Source organism: Mastigoproctus giganteus, chromosome 9, assembly GCF_048544385.1.
Source record: "Mastigoproctus giganteus isolate SK-2022 chromosome 9, ASM4854438v1, whole genome shotgun sequence".
Classification (NCBI taxonomy): Eukaryota; Metazoa; Arthropoda; class Arachnida; order Uropygi; family Thelyphonidae; genus Mastigoproctus; species Mastigoproctus giganteus.
In genome coordinates, this window is record NC_143583.1 from 217,495,159 (window position 1) to 217,509,493 (window position 14,335).

The 14,335-nt window shown below is 38.8% G+C and overlaps 1 protein-coding gene across 2 annotated transcripts in view; it reads left to right on the forward strand.

Moving 5' to 3' along the window:
- The window catches only part of LOC150081124 (uncharacterized), a 1,253,880-nt gene that overhangs the window by 834,005 nt on the left and 405,540 nt on the right, over positions 1–14,335 (forward strand). For both annotated transcript variants that reach the window (XM_090381132.1, XM_090381131.1), the window contains exon 28: positions 1,416–1,460. In XM_090381132.1, coding sequence (XP_090237258.1) covers positions 1,416–1,460 — 45 coding nt within the window. The remainder of the gene's footprint in view (positions 1–1,415; positions 1,461–14,335) is intronic.

Sequence of the window (14,335 nt, forward strand, 5' to 3'; positions counted from 1 at the left end):
CCATCATACCACCACTTGTCCTTTCTGTATTCGGGTTGAAACACTACTTCAAGATTTGCATATCATGGTAGACAAGGTTGCCGAAACACCAAAGCAAACCCTTCCACTCTGGCATGCTCACATTCCATCATGCAACTTTTCCTTTAAGAATGAGTAAAGTCTGAACTCCGTTATCTGTCTACATGCAGCTCTATTCAGCACACTGAGTTGAACACTTTTACTTCTTGCCAGTTTTCACAGATGGCTTGAAGCCAGAATCATGTGTAGAATCTGCTGCTGGCTTTTCAGGCACTGTTGATATCCAAGAAGATTCTCTCTGAATCTGGCATATGCACTGCAGAGCTACAGTGTTATCCTTGGATCACATTAGAACTTGACAATACCAAAGGTTTATTATTTATTCTGATTCTTTGAATGCATTATAGGCCTTAGCATATTTGAGATGCAATTCTCATCTACTGTCTGAAATTTGGCAGAAAGAGAATGCATCATTATCTTTATGAATGTAAATTTGATATTTGCTTCTGCTGGATTCCTAGCTACACTGGTGTTAGGGGAAATGATTTGACTGACACTGCATCTAAATCATCACTTCCCATTAATAATCATTGCCTGTCAGTCCCCCCCTATACAGGCTACAGGCAAATATTACTCAGAAAGGTGTACTCCAAATGGTAGGATTCACGGAATGGATATACTAAAAATAAAATACATCAGATAAATCCTGAACCTTGGCAATCTAGTCTGTGTAGGAATTGTAAAGAGAAAGTTGTTCTTCCTTTGCACCACATAGGAGACAATCATCTGAAGCATTCTTTTTTGCTGAGGGCCATCGATCCTTCTATATGTGAGTCCTGTAACATCCTTCTATCTGTATGACATATTTTACTTGACTGTAGGGATTTTAATGATACACTTTTTTTCTGTTTTTATTTATCTGACTGAGCCTTACACACTCAGTCAAATTTTATCTGACAGTGACAACATGTCAGATGTTTTTAAATTTTTACAACTTATTAATTTATATACTTATACATAAAACTGCCTATTTTAATCTCTGTATTGCCTTTTACCTAATTCTTTTTCAATTGTTTGATAAGGTAACCTCCTTCAAATGATACCAGATGATATTATTTTAACATTTTATTAAGCATCCAGACAAAAAAGCCATTAAGCATCCAGACAAAAAAGCCATTAAGCATCCAGACAGGGATGCTTAATGGCTTTTTTTTGCTAATGTGCCAAAAAACATAAACCTAAACTGCTACTTTTGAGCAACCACAGTGATTATGAAAAGCTTTTCTTTCTCTAATGCAAACATTAGTTTGACTGTATTTAAACTTATAGCAACAATAATTTAGTTGGAGTAAAATTTTAAAAGTAAAGTTATACATGATTTCATGATATATTTTCAGGGTTTAATAGGTCCACCTGGCCAACAAGGTGAAGAAGGTGCTGAGGTAATTTTTCTCTTTACTTTTTATATAGCTCTTGTGATTAATATTATTACTTTTTGATTATTGTTGGTGCCTCTGTTGTCAGGGAAACAGGAAATATGTTGTTCAAGAAGGATAAGTTTTGCCCTTGGCAGACATACCCTGTATGCCAGGGGCAAAATCAGATGACATTGTAGAGCAGATATTATATTTTAAGGGCACAAAAGGTGATATTATTGTACACTTTGGCAATAATGATATTAAGAGCAGGAGATGTGAGGACTTACTTAACAAGTACATGGCAATGTTGGGAAAAAGTTGCAAGTTAGGATTGAATTTGAAAGTGTCTGTAATTCTGCCTAGACACAATAGGACTGGTGCACGTGATGAGAGCCTTGTCAATCAGTTTGATCCCAAAGAGATTGTGCAAGGCTTGTGGGGTAGTATTTTTTCTGTGTACTCTGTCTTGTTAACAGGAAAGACTGTGTTTACAGGGATGGGATACACTAAAATAGAAGAGGTGCAAGGATATTTGCTGATGCTATTGAGACAGTGATAGGTGGGTCAGAAAACTGCTAGCTTGGTGGGATACACAGACTAACAGATTAACTAGAGCTGCAGCCAGAGGTGAAGGTAATTCTTGCACACTGCTTCTATTGGAAAATGTGACAGCCTGGAAAGCAAGCCATCGGAGATTTCAGGCCCTGCTGCTAGTCATCATGGAACCATTGAATACATGGAATGTGTAAGGGTAACTAAGAGTAAGAATATGTGCATACACACATTGCATGTACTTGTACTCTAATGCTGAGTACTGTAAATAAATTTGATGTATTTGAAGTACTGATTAAGTCATCAAATGTCAATTGCATGCATTGTAGGGTTAGCAGAAGCACGGTGTCACTCAGACAAAAAGTGATGATGAATTTGAATATGGGAAGTACTATGTATACAGAAAGATCAGACAGAACAGTAGCAATGGAGGGTTTATGCGCTTAGTTAAGAAGAATATTAAATGTAAAGCAGTATCCAAGTCAACATCAGTCACCAGTGCAATGTCAAATCAGTCTGGTGTGACATAAGAACTGAGGAAACAAAATTGAGAGTAGGAGTGTGTTATAGGTCTAATGACTGTGATGAGCATACCAAACAGCTATACTATGTATACAGAAAGGTCAGACTGAACAGTATAGGTGGAGGGGTTATGCTGTTAGTTAAGAGGCATATTAAATCTAAGGCAGTGCATTTGGTCAACATGGGTCACCAGCGCAATGTCAAATCAGTCTGGTGTGACATAAGAACTGGGGAAACAAAATTGAGAATAGGAGTGTATTATAGGTCTAATGACTGTGATGAGTATACCAAACGGCTATACAGAGAAATAGTGCGCCAGCAAATGAGAATGTTTTGTAATGGGAGATTTTAACTTTCCAGATGTTTACTAGAATTTGTGGGTTGTGCATTAACAGACTAGCAAGAATTTGCTGGTCTGTTAATGCATTTCTTGGATGACTGTTTGCTAAAACGCACGTTAGAGAGGCAACAAGAGGAAGCAATACCCTTTTCATCTGGTTATCAGCAGTGATTCAACATGCATCAAGAATCTGCAGATAAAACCCTCTTGGAGGCAGCCATCACAGTGTACTAATGTGGAATTTAATTAAAGATAAAACTACTGTCAGGGTAAAGGATTTTGCTTTCGTAAGGGTGACTACAGTGGTCTCAGACAGTTTTTAAATTCTATGCAGTGGGACCAATTGATGATGTTACCAACAGAAAATTCTTAATGGGGAAGGAATCTGAGAAGTAATCTTGGAAGCTACTATGTTTTTCATACCAACAAGAAATACTGATCAAGGCACATGAACTATTGAGAAAAGTGGCAGAGAAGAGAAGTAATTTATGCATATAAATTATCAGGTGATACAGATGCCTGTTAGATATAAATTAGTCTTTAATCAAATTACAAAGCAGATTAGTTAAGCTAAGGCAGATTATGAGAAGTCTCTGGCAAAGAATGCTAAGAAAGGCAGCAGAGACTTCTATGCTTATATTAACAGTAGAAGGAAGTGGTTGAATCACATTGGGCCACTTGATGTTAACGAGTTAACTGTTGATGACTGCTCATCATGATGACTGCAAATTGAATAGATATTTTGCATCGACATTCACACAGGAGGAATTCGTTAGGGAAGAGGATGCCAAAAGTTTATCAAACTCCAATGGGGAGCTAAATGACTTAGTGTTAACTGAAAGGAAATCGGAAGAGAAATTGTTGAAGGGCAAGTTACTGCTATGGATAGAGGGATGGTTAATAGAAGAAGAAAGGGAGGGGTTATCAATGGGCACTGCACTTCATGGACAAATGTTATTAATGGAGTTCTCTGGGCTTCAGTGCTGAGTACATTGTTTTTTTTTTTTAATGATATTGATGAAGGTATATTAGGCTTAATGTCTAAGTTTGCAGATGATACAAAGGTTAGCAAGAGTAGTAGTAACAGTCATCAGGGTGAGCTATTGTAAGATCTAAGAAAATTGGGTTGATTGGTTGGCAAGCTGGGTAATGACAGTTGATGTTTAACATCGACAAATGCAAGATACTGCAAATTCATCTTATCAACTGTGTGGTACTATACTAAGGGTAGTGGAGAATGAAAAAGACCTGGAGAAATTGTGCAGGCAGACATTAAATTCTCTGAATGGTGCAGGCATGTTTCCAGGATAGCCCTTTTGTCAATGATATAGAGAAACTTTACTAGCAGGGATGAGAAAGTGATTATACCTTTGTATAAGGAATGATCAGGCCTCATCTTGTGTACTTTATGAGGTCTGCAGGCCTCACTTTAGGAAGGATGTAGTCTGCTGGAATGGGTGCGGAGAAGGGCAACCAGATTGATGAAAGCAACAAAAGGATACTCTTACCTAGAAAGGCTTCAGTTCTGCAAATTGCAGCATCTTGAGACTAGGCTCCTACAGGGTGATCTGATAGGAAGTGTTTCAGGCCTTGACTGGATTCAGTAAGTTGAATGTTAACATTAGCATTAGTAGATGCATATGATGCAAGAAAGCAGGCTTATAGAGTATCAGCCAAAAAAAAATAACTTCCCATTTCACCCATTCATTTGATCCAAAAGTTTGTTCACTTCTTCCTTGAATTTATTTAAGCTAATAACTTCCACAACGACAGATGGAAGTTTGTTCCAGCAATCAACTACCCTCTGGCTAAAGACAAATTTCTGCACATCTATTTGACAACTGTCTTTCTCCAATTTCAGTTTATACCCCTCAGGTTTGTAATCTGAGCAAGAAGAAGAATCCCATCAGTATTGAGTCCGATCAAACCGTTCAAGGCCTTATTCACCTCAGTCAGATCACCTTGCAGGTGCCTAGTCTCCATAAGCTGAAATTTGCAGAACTTACTCCTTTCTTCATAACAGCATCCCATTGTTCCCTTCACCATTCTTGTTGGCCTTCTCTGTACTCATTCTAGCAACTCTACATCCTTCCTAAAATAAGCTGTCCAGACCTGTACACAGTATTCAAATGTGGCTTGACCATTGCCTTATAAAAGTAGATAATCACCTCCTCCTTGATGCTAGTAAAAATTCCTGTATATCATTGACAAGATCCCATGACCTGCTGTGGCAGCCATACTGCACTGCTCAGAAAACTTCATATCTGACGGCACAATCATCTCCTGGTCTCTTTCATTCTCCACTACCCTGAGGGTAATACCAGACACAGTTGGTACGTGTTGCTGGGGTTACTGTTATTCATAGGCAGTACTTTGCTGTTGCCAATGTTAAACTTCAATTGTCACTTCTCAGCCCCTCTGCCCAACTTTTCTATATTCTGTAGCAGTCGAAAACTGTCATTTGCAAATTTGGATATTAGTGATTACACAAGTAATCACAGACCTGTTAACTTCTGTTCCAGGGAAATTGATGGAGGCACAGGTTAAACAAGCACTGCAGGATCATCTAGACATGACTTCAGTTATAGCTCGGACACAGCATAGGTTTATCAAGGGGAAGTTTTGTCTGATCAATTTGTTTGGATACTTTCATGTGCTCACAAAGGAACTGGATCCAAAGAATAATTTTGATATCATATATTTGGATCTTAGAAAGGCATTTGATACTGTTGCAGATGGAAGCCTGCTGCACAAATTGGAGCAGTGTGGCATTGGAGGCAAATTGCTGCTATAGATAAAGGGATGGTTGAATGGGAGAAGACAGAGTTGTAATCAATGGACACTGCTCTTTATGTACTAATGTTTTTAGTGGAGTCCCCCCCCCAGGGCTCATTGTTGTATTCTATATTTATTAATGATATTGATGATGGTATATCAGGTTTAATGTCTAAGTTTGCAGACAATACGAAGGTTGGCAGAGTTGTTAATGACAGTAATGGCAGTATGCTACTGCAACAGGATTTAGAAAAGTTGAGTAGATGGGCTGAACAGTGGCAACTGAAGTTTAACATTGACATATGTAAAATACTGCATATATGAAGCAGTAACCTCAGAGTAACGTATCCACTGCGTGTTGCTACACTGACGGTGGTAGAGAACAAAAAAGGACCTGGGGGTAATTGTCCAGTCAAATATGAAGTTTTTTGAGCAGTGCAGATGGTCTGCAAGTGTAGCTCATGGTGTCTTTTCAATGATATATAGGAATTTTTTTTTAGCAAAGATAAGGAGGTGATTATCTCCTTGTATAAGGCAAGGGTCAGGCCATACCTTGAGTACTGTATACAGGTCTGCAGGCCCATTTTAAAAAGGATGTAGAGCTGCTGGAACGAGTACAGAGAAGGGCAACAAGATTAGTGAATGGAACAAAGAGTTGCTCTTACAATGAAAATCTTATATTTTGCAAATTATAGTGACTGGAGACTAGGCACCTGCAAGGTGATCTGATTGAGGTGTATAAAGCCTTGAATGGTTTGAGCATGCTCAATGCTAATGGGATTTTTCCTCATGCTCAGAATAATCACCTGAGAGGGCATAAATTCAAATTGAGGAAAGACAGTTGTAGGATAGATGTGCAGAAGTTTGCTTTTAGCCATCTGGTAGTTGATTGCTGAAACAAACTTCCATCTGTCATTGTAGAAGTTGATAGCTTAAATAGATTTAAGACAGAACTAGACAAGCATTTGGAGCAAGTGGATGGGTGAAATGAGAAGGTTTTTTTTTTTTTTTTTTTTATTGGCTGATGCTATATAAGCTTGCTTTCTTGCATCATATGCTTTTACTAATTTTCGGGCATTCTACTGTTGGTATTTGTGGCGAGCAGATTTGCCTATTAGAGCTCTTTGTAGATACAGTAAAGAAGTATAGATAAGGGGGGATTGCAGATGTAGAGTAGGATTTTAAAGGTTATTTAGTTTATTGTAAAGTTTATTTTAATAGGTTGTTTGTTTGTTTTTTTTCCTGTAATAGTTTGATTTTTTTTAATATTATAAATATAATTATTGGAAAGTTTCTTTTATTAATAATTAGCAAATTTTATAATGGTTATTACAAGATCTGCCTTGAACACTTCGTCTGAGGTACCATGATTCATAAGGAATAACCGATGGCGATTCCTTGGTGAGTCATGATTTTATCCCTTACAGAACCTGTGACATGTATTCCAAGGTCGACCTAGTTGATAATTCTAGCTCACTTGGAGATGCTGTTCTTTGTCACCGTTGTAAGGAGTGCACCGATCTTAAGTTACAATTTGGTGCATTGCTAGAACAATTTGAGTCACTGAAAAAATGGGTGCTTACCCTTGAGAATTGTTTTATTATTATTATTATTATTATTATTAGCTGTATGGTGCAAGGAAGCCTGAGGCTTATGCTGCATCAGCCAAAAAAAAAAATTCGCGAGTTACCCTGAGAGAGAGAGAGAGAGAGAGAGAGAGAGTCAAAAGGGAATCACCAAGAAAGAGAAGGATGATGATATCCAGCTCAGGACCCTGGGTGTGCCAAGCTCATACTCACCAGATGTGAGCCCCTAGGGTAGAATAATGTAACTGAGAGCTTGTCAGGGACTCAAGACTCTAGCAACATAACAAGTGATGCACTCCCAATTCGGGCTCCAGAACAGAATAACCTGGTGCAAAATATACTGTTTCAAAAGAACTTAGTTTTATTATGGGACTCCATTGTCAGGGAAACAGGAAATATTTTTTGTAATAATGATAGGTGGACTAAAACCAGAGTGTCTGCTGGGAGCAACTATTAATGATGTCACCAACAGATTGTCGATTTTAAGGGGAAGTAAAGAATATTATTATTCGTGTGGGAGCCGCCTCCGTAGCCAGGTGGGAAGGAGCAGCAGTGCGTAGCACACTCTTCTTGATTAGACCGGGGTTCGAGCCCGTCACCACCAAATACGGAGGATGCGGAAAGGTCAGGGAATGACCACCGCATATTCCCGGAGCAATATGGCCTTAGTTGCTAATGCTCCTAAAAAACCAAATAACAAACAAACAAACATTCGTGTGGGGACTAATGACATAAGCTTAAGCATACACAATATGACGATTTGTTAGACAAATATAGGACCATGCTGAAGAAATGCCACGAGTTAGGTCACAATGTATATGTGTCTAATTCTGCCTGGGCATGATAGGAGGGATGATATTCTAAAAGCCTTGCAGATTAACTCAAGACTTGAAGGACTCTGCAAGGCTTTTGGCCAAATTTCCCCCTTTTGGAGAAATTTCTATCAGCTTGGCCTGCACTTGTAGGTAAAGGAATCTGTTTGTAGAGACTGGATACATTTAAACAAAGATGGTACAAGAGTTTTTGCCAGTATTATTGAGGATACATTAAAAGTACAGGGAAACCAGTTTAATATAAATATGCATTTATCTGATAATATTGGTAAAAGTCACACGCACATACCTCAAGAGTTCTTGTTTGTTACTGCAGCAGAACATATTAGCAAAATGTTCTCAAGGCAGTAACGTTTCAAATGAGTGGGCAGCTAACACCAGGGAAGTGAGTTTAAATAACTTTAAGGGGCATGTAAGGGTAGTTCACTATACAAGAACACTAAGTCTTAATTGTTTATATAGTAATGTCAGAAGTGTCATCAATAAAATGAGTGAATTCGAAATGCTGGTTAAAACAATTAATACTGACATAATAGGACTTATGGAAACGTTATTACACCCTGAGATATGAGATGATGCATTTCAGTACAGCATGTACAATGTATTTAGGAAGGATAGGGAAGAGAGAAGGGGTGGTGGGGTCATGCGTCTTATCAAAAGCAGCCTGAGCACAATGAAAGCTTTCCCGGAATTGGATGTTTTGCATGCTAGTATAGAATCTGTATGGTGTGAGATAGTTGGAAGTAAACGTATAATGAGAGTGGGAGTAATCTACAGGCCAGGTGATTGTGAAGATTATGATGAGAGCCTCTAGGTGCAAATGGAATGGGCAAGTAAGCGTAAATGTCTTATTATAGGTGACTTTAATTGATTGGAGCAAATGGGAGGAAAACTCCATATGGGGGACAAAATTTTTAAATCAACTAGATGATTGCTATGTGTACCTAGTACTTTCCATGTCAGGGAAAGTACTAGGGAAAAGAATACTCTAGACCAGATGTAATAAGGATAGTATAGGAACCAGTAGTAGGAAGTGGTGATCACCGCGTTCTATGGTGGACTGTGAAGAGAGAGAGAGAGAGGCATTTGGTTATAATTTCAGGAAAGGAAATTAAGACGGCTTAAGATGCTACATGGCTCCTGATAATTGGATAGATATCTCACAGAGAGCGAATACAATTCACCTTTAAAACATTAATCACAGAAGCCTTGAATGCATATATACCATTAAAAAAATACTCTTTGGTAATCCATCCGAGCCACCTTGAAGGAGGAGGCTCGCTTGATACACATAAACAAAGCTGTGCACGTGTAGCAATTGAATAAACAACACCATAAAGACAGCAACATACTATTAACACCTCACTAGCTCACATTTTACTAAAACACATTTCTGAGGGTTACTACCATAAAACAATAATAACAATTTCCAGTTGCATTTCTGCTAGTGGAATCTGTTTTCAACTGGTAAACTCGATCTAATTGCATTTGTGATAATACTGATAGCTGGAATTGTGTGGGTTTTTACTTATGGTGAAATGTATTTCCCCTTCACTGATATAAAAAACATACATTTTCAGAATCTTCTCTTCATTTCTGTCATGTTGCATTCAGTTTGGATGATTCTACTTTCGACTGCCATTTCTTGTAAACACAAAGGCGAATTGTCCTTATTGAATTTGGTTTGTGTTATATACGATATCGTTCCCCTATTTATAAATCGTGTATGATCGAATTCGTATAATGTAAATGGAAGTAGTGCAAGAATCATTTTCATCTCTGCTTGTGGCTACCACTAATCTATTAGTCTGTGAATCCCCCCCAAGCTAGCAGTTTTCAAACCCACCTAACACTGCTTCAATAGCATTAGAAAATATTCTTGCACCATTTTCATTTAAGTTTATTCCAACCCCAGTGGTAACAATCTTGGCATTAGCAGGTTACAAACAAGCTATATCAGATAAAGCCTGTTATCCAACACTGGCAGTCTAGTCTGCTCAGGAACTGTAGAGAGGAATTGTTCTAGCTCACCTCTGCATAGGAGTCAACTTACAAATTAATTCTTGCTGAGGGCCAATGACTCTCCTATGTGTGAGGATTGTGACACCTTTTTAAATGGAGCCTCCATAGCCAGGTGGGTAGGAGCAGCATTGCATAGCACACGCTTCTTGATTAGACCGGGGTTTGAGCCCATGACCACCAAATACAGAAGATGCGGAAAGGTAAGGGAATGACCACCGCATATCCCTGGAGCAATATGGCCTTAGTTGCTAATGCTCCTAAAAACCAAATAATAACAATAACTTTTTTAAACATACATCATATTTTATGTGAATGTCCATGATATAGACAGGAACATTTTATATATTTTAATGCTTTTGCTCATCTGACTGTGCCTTGTGCACTCAGTCAGATTTTATCTGACAACGACAGTGTGTCAGCTGTTTTTAAGTTTTTAAAATCAATAAACCTTTTCTCTTGTATTTAAATTTAAGCTTATATCTTTATTCATTTTTGCATATTTATATTTGTATTCCTTTTTTACATATTTGTAACTGAAATTTTTACTGTTATTTTGTATTGGATGCGGTTTTGGCACATTATAGCCCTAGTAGCTGATGCACCGTTAAAACCCAAACAACCAGCCAACCAACCAATCTTCCTGAAATTGCAAATGCTCGTACAGACTTCTCTGCAGACTCTGCCTCACATCATGCATTGGCCCCGGGTGCCAAGCGATTGTGACTAAGCGATTTCTCTGTGCTTTCACTGCGATTCTCAAAAGGTGAATTCTAGTTCTATTTTATGTTCTTCTCCTTAATAAATCCTTTTATTTAATAGCAGCTCTTTTTTCAAAAGTACTGATCGAGAGCAAGAAAGGAAAGTAACCTTTCTTTTTTCATATTTAATAGACTAATCACTACTAACTTCGCTTGGTCACACCAGGCACTGCTCCTGCCTCCCCGTGGCGGGGCCGGTAACCTTGGCAGAAAAGTCCATCTGCCAGGGGCTAAGAGGAGCCAACATGGAAAAAAATATGTTTCCAACTATAGAGTCGACAAGCTGTCGACCAGATACCGAAAATAAACATGACTCGTCACAATCAAAGAGGTTGAAAACAAATCCCTCGGTGACAGACTTACCAGCATTTTTAATAATGCACTCACTATCAGAACAGCCTCTCAGTAAGCTATCCCCTTTTCTAATCGAAAAACATCTGGAAAGTATTGCAGGGTCTCCCAAGACGGTTAAGAGACTGCAATCAGGGGACTTACTTGTTGAAACTCTAAACCACAGGCATTCTGAAAAACTACTAAAAATGACAACTTTTGCTGGTATTCCAGTTAACGTAACTCCACATGCAACCCTAAATACATCAAAGGGTGTAATATCTAGTTGGGACCTGATGAATGTGACGGAGGAAGAAATTAAAGAAGAACTTAAGGAACAAAATGTCATCGCTGTAAAGAGAATTATGGTCAAAAGAGACAATATACTGATACCTACCAGAAATATAATTCTCACCTTTAACAGTCCAAATCTGCCCTCATCAATAAAAGCAGGATATCTTCTTTGCCGCACTCGTCCTTTTATACCAAATCCGTTGAGATGTTATAAATGCCAAAAGTATGGCCACTCTCAAACGACATGCAGAAGCAACCCAGTTTGTCCCAACTGTGGATCCTCTGATCACATTCAAAGTGATTGTTCAGTGAAAGAAATGATCTGTCCCAACTGCAAAGGCAACCATCCGGCCTACTCTAAGACATGTGAGAGATGGAAAACAGAGAAAAAAATTATGCAATATAAAGTCGAAAATAAAGTTAGTTATCAGGAAGCAAGAAAATTAGTTGCACCCATTATACATAACCGTACCTATGCCAGTATCGCAAAAAAATATCAGACAATAGCCACGCAAACTGATGTTACCATTCCACATAACATATCAATCTCCGACTGGGCTCGAGATGTCCTCTCTCAGCAAGAGTCCAATACCCTGAAGCACTCAGACCAAGCCAGTAATACGCCTCTTAAAATTCCAGCAAAATCTCCTCCTCCACCAGTGATTGCTACTACTTCAAATAATCTTAATTCATCTACAAAAAAGGTTATTCAGGACACATCGATGCATTCAGAGTATTCTCCCAAACAGGAAGATCCGGTTCTGGAAATATTTGCAGAAGAAGAAGATATGGACACAGGTCGCCCTACATTTCCAAAAAGAGACAAACCAAAGCCAGAACGCCATAAGACATCCACGTCAGGTACAGCTTCTTCTTCTAAATTCAAGTAATGCCTAACATCTTGCAATGGAATTGCAGAGGCTTTCGTGGCAACATTGACGACATTCATTACTTAATTAACCGCTACTCTCCAGTTGGTTTCTGCCTGCAAGAAACCTATTTAACTCCTCAAATTTCCATTTCCATAAAAAACTACTCAATCTATCGACTAGATCGGAATACATCCAATTCTGCTCGAGGTGGTGTAGCTATCTTAATTAACACAAGGATTCCAGCTAGGCAAATCACTCTCCAAACCCAAATCGAAGCTGTCGCTGTGCGTCTGATTAGTCAGACTGCTTTAACTCTAGTCTCAGTTTATCTCCCACCAAATCATACTTACTCTTATAATGATCTTAAAGAACTTTTATTACAGCTCCCCTCCCCTATCTGCCTGCTAGGGGATTTCAATGGCCACCACCCTTTATGGGGATCAACTAAATTAGACCGACGCGGCCGACTGATCAAAACTTTACTGGATAAAGAAAACCTCACTCTTCTTAACAGTGGTTCGCACACCCATATACAGTTACCTAATGGACAGACTTCTGCCATTGACCTATCGATTTGCTCCCCAATACTGTTTTCAGTCATGCAATGGTCCGCTCTGGATAATCCCATGGGCAGCGACCATTTTCCAATTGTTTGTAATCTGATGACTACACAACCACCATTAGACGAACCCTGCAGGAAATGGAAATTTTCTAAAGCTAATTGGGACAAATTTCAATCAGCAATCACATTGGATAAAAAATTATACAACTACATCCCATAGATGAAGTTACCGACTATATCACTTCCTGCCTTTTATTTGCAGCTAAAAGCTCAATTCCAATATCAAATTCAAAGACTCGACGCCATTTCAACTGTTGGTGGAATGAGGAATGCACAAAAGCGAAGAAAGAACAAAATAAAGCATGGAATTTATTTCGGCGAACTCCAACTACAGTTAATCTTATTCAATACAAGAAACTAAAGGCAAAAGCTCGTCTCATTCAAAGACAAGCCAAGAAAGATTCTTGGACTAGGTTTGCATCCACTATCAATAGAAACACGAACCCACGATTAATATGGAAGAAAATTAGGCAGCTTTCCGGGAAGTTTCCAACTGTACCTTCTCCAATTCTCTCCTGCAATGGTCTAAACGTTTCTGCTCCTCTGGATATAGCAAATGCCTTAGGCAAAACTTTTGCTGACGTCTCAGCTGCTTCCACCTACTCTCCGGAATTTCAGAAAACTAAGAACACTGCAGAACAGAGACACATCAACTTTCGAACTTCACTGATACTTCCATATAACCAGCCACTCCAAAAATGTGAACTTATGCAAGCCATCAGAACAACGCGCAACAGTGCCGCTGGGCCAGATGGGATATATTATGTTATGTTACAGCACCTTGATGAGGAAAACTTACAAATGCTGCTAGCCTTTTTTAACCGAATCTTCCTGGGAAATGTTTATCCCACTTCTTGGCACCATGCTACAGTTTTGGCCTTCTTGAAACCTGGAAAAGACCCCTCCAATCCTAATAGTTACAGACCAATATCTCTGTCCAGTTGCCTCGGTAAAATTCTTGAAAAAATGATCCACAGTCGACTCGCTTGGATCATTGAAAGCGAACATCTACTAAGTAATAGTCAGCATGGCTTTCGCCAAAACAGGTCCTCCTTTGATCTGATGATCAAGGCTGAATCCGAAATTCGCAATGCCTTTGTTAAAAACGAACACCTAGTTATGGTCTCCATAGATATAGAGAAGGCATTCGATACCACCTGGCGTTATGGAATTCTCCGTGACCTCCATAACCATGGTCTCCGTGGCAACCTGCCTATATTTATTAAGAACTTCCTCAAGAGCAGATCTTTCCAGGTGTGAAATCAAAATTCCCTTTCTACTACATTCTTGCAAGAAGAAGAAGGAGTACCACAAGGGTCAGTTTTGAGTGCGACCCTCTTTGCCCTCAGAATTGATTCTATCACAAAAGAACTTCCAAATACTGTAAAGGCGT